The 9,036-nt window shown below is 49.9% G+C and overlaps 1 protein-coding gene across 4 annotated transcripts; it reads left to right on the forward strand.

Annotated features, from left to right (window-relative positions):
• The first annotated feature begins 3,251 nt into the window (after positions 1-3,251).
• On the forward strand, positions 3,252-8,751 carry Amigo1 (adhesion molecule with Ig like domain 1). 4 transcript variants are annotated; one of them, XM_028757378.1, is made up of 3 exons: positions 3,252-3,614; positions 4,072-4,996; positions 8,648-8,751. In XM_028757378.1, the coding sequence occupies exons 2-3, from the start codon at positions 4,131-4,133 to the stop codon at positions 8,709-8,711; spliced, it is 930 nt and encodes a 309-aa protein (XP_028613211.1). In that variant the 5' UTR covers positions 3,252-3,614; positions 4,072-4,130; the 3' UTR covers positions 8,712-8,751. The 4 variants fall into 4 exon arrangements, with proteins under 4 accessions (XP_028613211.1, XP_028613209.1, XP_028613210.1 ...); XM_028757377.1 differs by having other exon boundaries at positions 3,565-3,614; positions 4,037-5,650; positions 8,648-8,719; XM_028757376.1 differs by having other exon boundaries at positions 3,545-3,614; positions 4,072-8,748.
• The last annotated feature ends 285 nt before the right edge of the window (positions 8,752-9,036 follow it).

The raw sequence follows: 9,036 nt of genomic DNA on the forward strand, positions 1-9,036 counted from the left end.
GTGTACTCACATACATTGAAGGAAGGAAGGAAGGAAGGAAGGAAGGAAGGAAGGAAGGAAGGAAGGAAGAAAGAAAGAAAGAGAGAAAGAAAGAGAGAGAGAGCAAGCAAACACCTACAGGGGCTGGAGAGTCTCTCAGCAGTTAAGAGCACCTGCTCTTGCAGAGGAGCTAAGTTCCCAGCACCCACACCAGGGTTCACAAACACCTGTAACTCCAGCTCCCCAGGATCCAACACCCTCTTCTGGGCTCTGCAAGGGCACCTACACACATGGTACACCTCCTTACAAACACACAAACTAGATTTTGGATTATTATTTATTTTTAATTTTAATTTTTAAGGCTAGACTTTATATAACCCATGCTGGTCTTTATCCAACTCAGGGTATCTTGAATGCTAGGCAAGCACTCTACCAACTAAGTATATCCTCAACCCCAAATCTCCAGACCCAAAAGTTAGCATCCTTAAAGAATGTCTTCCCTCACAACTCTCTACTTTGATTCTAATAGTCAATATCAGTCAGTCCAACAGAAGAAACAATACTTGTAGTGTGGAGGGAAGCGATTCATCCAGTCTCATAACCTAGTAGATACAAGCAGCCTCTTTTGTTCAAGCCCTGAGCTAGACAAAAAGCCTTTGAAATTGTAGTTAGCAGTACTGAGTTGATCTATTCCAGCAAGAGGAAATAAATGCAGACTATAAATAACCTGTTGCTATTTATCCTGCACAGGTTGTCTTTTGTTGTGAATTAATAGATAGTTGTTTGGCCTAAAAAGCGGCTGTGGGAGAGTTATCATGAGTCACTTCTCTGCACAGTGCCACCCAAAGGACTTCCTGGGACAATGCCTCGTTCCATTGGGTAGCTGGCCACATGTCACTGCTATTTTCAGCGTGGCGAGGAAAACCAAAGATGTGGTTTCTAATGCTGTTTATTTGTAATTAATTCAAATAGCCAAATGTGCTGAGTAAATCACACCTATTTAAATGGCACATGCCTAGCCCCTTATGACTCAACACACGGTGTATGGATCCAAAGCATTAATATCTAGCATGCTAGAACCACTGGCTAGTGGCCCCTCTCTAGACTAGTGATTCAGAATCTCACTGCTAACAAGAGTGAGTCCTCAGTGGTTTGCATGCATATTTTTAAAAATTTAAGTGTAGTTGAGATTAAAAAAAAGACTGAAGAGCTAGCTATCCAAATTATAGATACCAACTCTTTTGTTTGTTTTTCAAGACAGAGTTTCTCTGTGTGGTCCCAGCTGTCTTGGAACTCACTCTGTAGACCAGGCTGGTCTCGAACTCAGAGATCCACCTAGCCTCTGCCTCCCAAGTGCTGGGAAAGAGGGTGTGCCACAGCCACCTGGCATAGATACTAACTCTTACAACTGATATCGAGCTCAAAGGGCCTTTCTCCTTTTTGTTACTTTGTTTTCCTTACCTTAGAAAGAGGAGAGGGATAGAGGAGAGCCTGGAATGCTGAGCTCTGAAGAAAGAATAGGGAGAGCAAAGCAGCATAGGAGGAGCGTGCATTTTTGCAGGGATATTTGCATAAAATACAATGATAGTATTTTCCTGTCAGTTATTGAATAAGGATGGTGGATATATATGACCTCATCACATACTTTTAGTATGTTTGAAATTTTTTTAAAATTAAAAAGTAGATGTGACCTCAGAGACCATGTATGTGATAACAACCTCAAGAGGGCCCCAAATAATCCTCTTCTACTGGACTTTATGCCCTTGTGTGGTTCCTTTCCATCAGGATCTGTCTATGTGACCAAAGTGGAGATGACAACAATACTTGAAAAAGCTGGGTCATTGTGTCTTCTGTCTTGCAGGCTCCTGGATCTCTCCACCTGCCAGAAGTTGTCCTGTCAGGGCACTTAAGCAGTCTTGAGACCTGACCTTCCTGGAGAGTCGCTGAGGTTTCTCCACATCAGCAAAGCATCTGAGGGATCCATGCGACTCTCTGAAAGCTGGCTCTCTGGTCCCAGTCAAGTCTTCTGATGACAGCTTCCATATGACATGTACCTGCAACTGAGAAATCAAGCCAGGACTGCCAAGCATGCGCCTCTGGAATTCCTGGCCAATAGAAATTGTGTTTGACAGCAATTGATTTTGTGATTCCTCTTTTCTTCTCCTCCAAAAGGACCGCCCACTCTTCTCTACTTTTCAGCATGCATACTTTTCAGTTTGTGCATAAGGTTAATGTGCTGATACCCCTTGAAGAGATAATACAGTCACTTAAATTCACAGTAAAAATATGGAAGAGATATGTGTTCTTTCTTTTTTAAACTCTTAGCAAGCTAATTTGTTGAAACATTCATTTCAGGCTTGGTCTTGCTACTTAAAAGACCTGAAAGAAAAACTTGCTAATTTCTCCTTCCATGTCCACTACCTCAAGAATGAATTCTTGGATGACTTGGTCTTCGCTCATCCTTGACCTCACCCCCAGTCATCCATATCACACAATGATTAACAGCTTCTTTGTGTTTGGGGGACCATCTTACAGAAAACACCTCAACACCCACCACTGGCCTTCATTTTTAAGAATTAAGTTAATAGAGAAACTAATGGAATCATCATCTGACAACCAGAAAGTGCAGGTACTGCTTCAGGAAGACAAATGGGAGAGTTGCATAGGAAGTAGGGAGGCAAGATGGGTTGTCTATGGAAGGACCCACCTCCTAAGTCCAGTAGTGACTAGCTACTGGCAGGCTAAGCAGCTGTGTTCTTCAATGGTACTCCAAGATGTGTGGACTAGTGGCGTCAAGAATCGAGAGAGAAAAACGAAAACAATAAAATAAAATAAAATAAAATAAAGTTCTTCCCCCAAATTTTAATGCCTTCACAGCTCCACAGAGAAAGCAGAAGGAACATCAAAAACGTGACTAGTGAATTTCCCGCCAACACTGACAAGCGGGACGCGAGCCAGATTTCTTTAATTTGGAAAATTAAAAGACGCGTGACGCTTCTTGCCTCCGAGTCAGCTCACTGGTTCCAGCGAACTCACTCCTGTTAGACTTACTTTTCCTGACAGTGGGTTTGGGTAGAGAGAGCGGTACTGGAGCATGAAGAGGATGGAGAAAGGGAGGCTAGGGAGGAGAGGCGCGTGAGGGGCCACGCTCGCTGGCTTTGGGCGCAGCTCAGGATGGCAGAGGAAATGACCCCCGCCTGCAGCCAGCGGCCCGCGTGTCCGCAGGGAGCCGGAGACAAACACACGCACGTGCGCCCCGCCCCCGCCGCGCGCACGCGCCCCGAGGCTCCGGCGGCGGCGACGGGCGCGCGCGCGGTGCTCGCTGCCCCCACGCTGCTCCCTCGGCTGGGATCGCGGCGTCTCCCGCTCGCCGCACTGCTTCACGCCTGGCCGGTGGCTCCGGAGGTGGCAGTCGTGCCGGGTGGGCTCGGGTGGACGGGCGCGGCGGTCGGGGCGAGGCGGCGGCGCGGGTGGACGGCGCAGAACCCAGCAAGTTCCTCGCAGGCGATGTCGCCGGGCGCGGGCCCCTGCGTACGCCGGGCGCCGTGACAGGCCGGCCGGGGAGGCGCGGACGGGGGAGGCCGCGACTGAGCTCCCGGACTGGCCATGGGCTGAGACGCATCCTCGCAGAGCAGGTGCAGTGACCGGAGGTTCTGGGGAGGGAACCCGCGCCACAGGCCCCGGGAACCTTCGGCCCTTCCCAGCCCGGTACCCTGTTGACCTTCCCTTGGTTCCTCCGGAAAGGCCCTGTGACCCCGCCTCCAAACCTCAAGCGTGCAATCCCTGTGACACCCCACCACTGCCACCACAGAGGACACGCTGTGCATACCCTCACTCTACACCCGCGACCCTAGCCCATTGGGCCTTTGCGCCAATGCCTCTAATGCCCTAGTATTTCGAGCCCACAGCCTGCCTCACTGTGCCTGGGAACTACCTGGGATAGCTTCCTCTCTCTACTCACCAAAGGGAGGGAGCAGGGATGGGAGAGGAAAGTGGGAGTGGTGGTCTTTCCCTCCTGAGTCCTTGGTGACTACAAACCCATCCTCTTTCTCCCAAGCCTGTAGTGAAAGTGACCCTTCCATACTCCACCAGAACATGCCGGGGTGACTTTCTGCCAGATCCTGTGGCCTTCCTCGCTCCCCAGTGACACTATGCAACCCCAGCGTGACCTGCGAAGCCTCTGGCTCCTGCTGCTCTCCTTGTTCCTGCTTCTCTTTGAGGTAGTCAGGGCTGGCCGATCTGTGGTTAGTTGTCCCGCCAACTGTCTGTGTGCCAGCAACATCCTCAGCTGCTCCAAGCAGCAGCTGCCCAATGTGCCCCAGTCTTTGCCCAGCTACACAGCACTACTGGACCTCAGCCACAACAACTTGAGCCGGCTTCGGGCTGAGTGGACCCCCACCCGTCTGACCAACCTGCACTCCCTGCTGCTGAGCCACAATCACCTGAACTTCATCTCCTCTGAGGCCTTCCTCCCGGTACCCAACCTTCGGTACCTGGACCTCTCCTCCAACCATCTTCACACGCTGGATGAGTTCCTGTTCAGCGACCTGCAGGCGCTGGAAGTGCTGTTGCTTTACAATAACCACATTGTGGTGGTGGACAGGAATGCCTTCGAGGACATGGCCCAGCTGCAGAAACTCTACTTAAGCCAGAATCTGATCTCACGCTTTCCTCTGGAACTGATCAAGGATGGAAACAAATTACCCAAACTAATGCTCTTGGATCTGTCCTCGAACAAGCTGAAGAAGTTGCCCCTGACTGACCTGCAGAAATTGCCAGCGTGGGTCAAGAATGGGCTGTACCTGCATAACAACCCCCTGGACTGTGACTGCAAGCTCTACCAGCTGTTTTCCCATTGGCAGTACCGGCAGCTGAGCTCCGTGATGGACTTCCAGGAGGATCTGTATTGCATACATTCCAAGAAGCTGCACAGTGTCTTCAGTATGGATTTCTTCAATTGCAGCGAGTACAAGGAAAGTGCCTGGGAGGCCCACCTGGGAGACACCTTGACCATCAGGTGTGACACCAAACAGCAAGGGATGACCAAAGTGTGGGTGTCCCCAAGCAATGAGCAGGTGCTACATCAGGGGTCCAATGGCACGGTGACCGTGTCCGAGGATGGCAGTCTTCATTTTAAAGGGGTGCAGGTTGAGGATGGGGGTGTGTATACCTGCTATGCCATGGGGGAGACTTTCAATGAGACCCTGTCTGTGGAGTTGAAAGTGTATAACTTTACCTTGCACGGACACCATGACACCCTCAACACAGCCTATACCACCCTGGTGGGCTGTATCCTCAGTGTGGTTCTGGTTCTCATCTATCTATACCTCACCCCTTGCCGCTGCTGGTGCCGGGGTGTGGAGAAGCCTTCCAGCCATCAAGGAGATAGCCTCAGTTCTTCTATGCTCAGTACCACACCCAACCATGACCCTATGGCTGGTGGGGACAAAGATGATGGTTTTGACCGGCGGGTGGCCTTCCTGGAACCTGCTGGACCAGGGCAGGGTCAAAATGGCAAACTCAAGCCAGGCAACACTCTGCCAGTGCCCGAGGCAACAGGCAAGGGCCAACGGAGGATGTCAGATCCAGAGTCGGTCAGCTCGGTCTTTTCTGATACACCCATTGTGGTGTGAGCAGCATAGGCTGATGGGGAGGTTCTGCCCCAGGAGAGGTAGTGTACCCCTGAGGGATATGAGGGGGTGGAAGAGAGGGCTGGCTGCCCAAGGGAGTGGGTTCCTCCTGACCGCCAGGGAATTGGCCATGGGCACAAGAGGAGGCAAGACCCCAGTGAGGGTGTGGATGCTGTGAGTTTCACATATGGATCTATTAATCCTCAGGCAGATGCCACACCCCTACCCAAGGCCTTGGCTGTTCTCCGTGTGGTAGAGGAGGAGGGATGCGTCTGAGTTGGACATGAACAAGAAAGGGGGTGAGGGGAGGAGTCTGAGGGGAGGAGCAGATTCCCTAAACTTTTTTTGAGGTCATCCCTAGCTCCTTAAGAGAAAACCATTTGAAAAACAACTTTTTTTTTCTGTCTCTGCCCACCCACACCTGCGAAGTTGTGTGTGTTGGGGGAGCCTCCACAGGAGCCATGCTGGGAAGCTGCAGTATCTTCTCTGGTTGGGAAGTCACAGTCATAGCTAGAGAACTGGAAACCTTTGGAAAATGAGTCAGGAAAAGGCTGAGACCTGGATCAATAACACTCCCTAAAGCTGCCGGGAGACTTCTCACTAGAGCCGTCTTCTTTCCCCGGGAGTCCTGAGTAGGTGGATCTTTGCAGGAGCCTGGCCTCTTGCCTGTTAGTTATGGCAGCAATATAGGACATTGTGTCTGTGCCTTGTCCTGGGGCAGGTGGCACAGATGGGTACAGAATGAATTAAGAGGTCCCTGTCATAGCATAAAACTTGTAGATAGGGCATAAATTCCAGGTAGGCTAATTCCCTGGCTGGGAGAAAGCTTTGATTAGTTTTTGACTCCCAGTGTCTATCTGTCGGGATGTGAGTAGGGGATACTGAAGAAAGAGCAGTATGATGCCTGCCACCACTGTGGCACAAGGGCCATACTTGCTGTAGGAACAGGGAAAACCAGCCTCTTTGATGTAGCAGCCAGCCAGACCTACCGGATCTTCCATGTGTGCCGTCTCTTCCAACAACCTTGTAATCAGCTCAGGTAGGGTTCTGAGCCTTCCATAGAATGCTGCTCTGCAAAGAGGAGTCAGTAAAGTACGGTCCTGCTCAGTTAGACTAGGTCTGGAGATAGACAGGACCTAATGTTTATCTTCTCTCTGCTGACAAGGCTGTCTCACTCCTGCAAAGTGTGGGATTTTTGTCATCTGAAGGATTGGATCCTAGTGGTCTCTGTCCCAAAATGGCAATACAGAGTATGGCTTAGAGTTCTGCGCTCCCCCCACCAGACTGGAAGGCAGGCAGTCTTGTAACAGAGGCGGAAGGGGCATTACACTTTGAAAAGCCAGTCGGAGATTAGTGCAGTTGTGACTGTCAGAGCAGAGGGACTTAAAAACAAACCCAGCCTTAGCTTCCATCCAGGCTCTCGAAATGCTTTGGGTAGAGATGAGTGTGCCCTGCATCCTGTGAGCATACTGCAGGCCCCAAAGGCAGTTGTTCTGAGCTTTGGAAGAGGTGGTGGGCAGGACAGAGGTGAAGGTGTTCCCCAGCGTTGGTCTTTTCCGGTGTCTTTTCTTTCCCTTGTTTCCTGTGGTTGGAAGTCGTCCAGGTCCTCCAGTTTCCTGACCTGCTTTTCAAGTTCTAAGGGGTGTTGTTTACCTGTGGGTGAGGGCTGCTTAGTGCTAGGAGGGCCTGCTGGGCTGCTTGTAAGGACTGGGGAAGAGAAACTGAAGTCAACATTGTCCCCTGTCTGCTCCTGGGATCTCAAGGCTGCTGTCCATCCTTTATTAGTAACCTAGTTTTGTCAAGAGAGCGGTGCAGCGATTCCCCTTAAGTAGTTGCATGCTCATAGGTATGCACCCTCATAGGTATGCATGCACACCAGCGCCTTGATGTCCACCGGGACAGTTAGTCTGTGGCCCCCTCTGATGCCACCATTTCTAGAACGGACTCCACCCATGCACACCACTTCTCACACACAGTTTTCTTGCACTGCAGGAGAGAGAGGGTGACCACGCCAGGCTCCTCAAATGCACAGTCTCTTGTACTTTAATTTCCGAACGCCCTGAACTTTTACCCATATCTCCATGGAGCTGAATCACTTTTCGGCAGATGCTGGAGTTAGGGGAACCACACACCAGAGCCTTTGGGTGAAGGGTGGTGAGGTACTAGCTGGTTTTTCGGACTTCTCAGAAACCTTCCTAAAAAACTACATATCTGTAAGACAGGAGGCTAGAGCCAGAGTAATGAAGGACTCCAAAGAATTCTAGCAGAGGCTAAGCAGAGTTGTTCTTCCTGTGTCCTAATAGATAAGGGTTGGTGAGGAACCGGTTGTATTCCAAAGACTTCTGGGGACTTTATCACCAAAGGTCCAAGAGCCAGACCTGCATCCTCAGACTCGTAGGGAATGAGAAAGTCTCTTAGGTGGCAGCATCCTCTCCTGACACCATAGAGGGCTGAGACCCTTTAAAATGGAAGTCAAATGAAGTTTGCCTTCTGGGGCATTCTAGCTGAGCAGGTCCTGAGGATCAGGAGGGTTATTTTCTTTTTAAGTCCTACTCTGCAGCCTAACTCTCCCTACTGTATCCACTAACCTGGGCCCTAGTTCAAGACACCTACAGGACATGTCTGGATGCTTCACCAGGACATTTAACTGATTGGTCTCTCCTTGTGGTTTCAGTTCTTATGACCCAACGGTAGCTTTTTGTCCTTGTAGATGGGGTGTATGTGTGTGTCCATATTCCGCATATATGATCCCATTAGACCTTGGGAAGAAAACAGCCAGGTGTAGATATAAGAAAGGCTGGCCTTCACGCCATCTGTACCCATAAACTGTATCTCCCAGGAAGGAAAAGCAGGTTTCTCTGGAGACAGGATGTGATAGGGCTCTACAGTCTGTGTAATTATCTGTGATCTTTTTCTTTGCTGTATCTATGGGGCCCCTGGAAAAGGCCAGGAAAGGATAGACCCATCTGGGGAGAGCAAAACCAATTTTCTGGGTTTGTGTGTGTTCTTGCTTTGTAATTCTTTTTTTCTGTGTCTAGGACTCTTCCTCCCACTGTGTACACCAGGCTGGCAAACCTCAGAGCCCATGGGCTCTATAACTAGACAATGACCATTAAACCTGGCTTGAGTCTCTGCTCTGGCACAGTTTGTGGTTGGTTTATTTACCTTAGCATATACTAAATGGGTTCAGTATACTTCAAAAGGGTGTGACATCAAAAGAGAGAATCTCTTCTAAGTGTTGTTATCTGCGTGGTCTAGGAAACTAAGTATAAAATCTGAATCACCCAGGCTTTAAGATTAGAGAAGAGAATGGCAGACTTTTTCTCTCAAGCGAGACAGTAAATATTTTGGGCCTTAGAGGATTCTCCATCTCTTAACCCTCCACTGCACTGCTGTAGCAGACAAACATCCACAGACAGTGTGTAGA

This window comes from Grammomys surdaster, unplaced genomic scaffold, assembly GCF_004785775.1.
Source record: "Grammomys surdaster isolate TR1022 unplaced genomic scaffold, NIH_TR_1.0 126158, whole genome shotgun sequence".
In the NCBI taxonomy this organism is placed as follows: Eukaryota; Metazoa; Chordata; class Mammalia; order Rodentia; family Muridae; genus Grammomys; species Grammomys surdaster.

What these genes read in the sequence shown, in the direction of transcription:
- Amigo1 (XM_028757376.1), top strand. Translation starts at nt 4,131, where the DNA reads ATGCAACCCCAGCGTGACCTGCGAAGCCTCTGGCTCCTGCTGCTCTCC.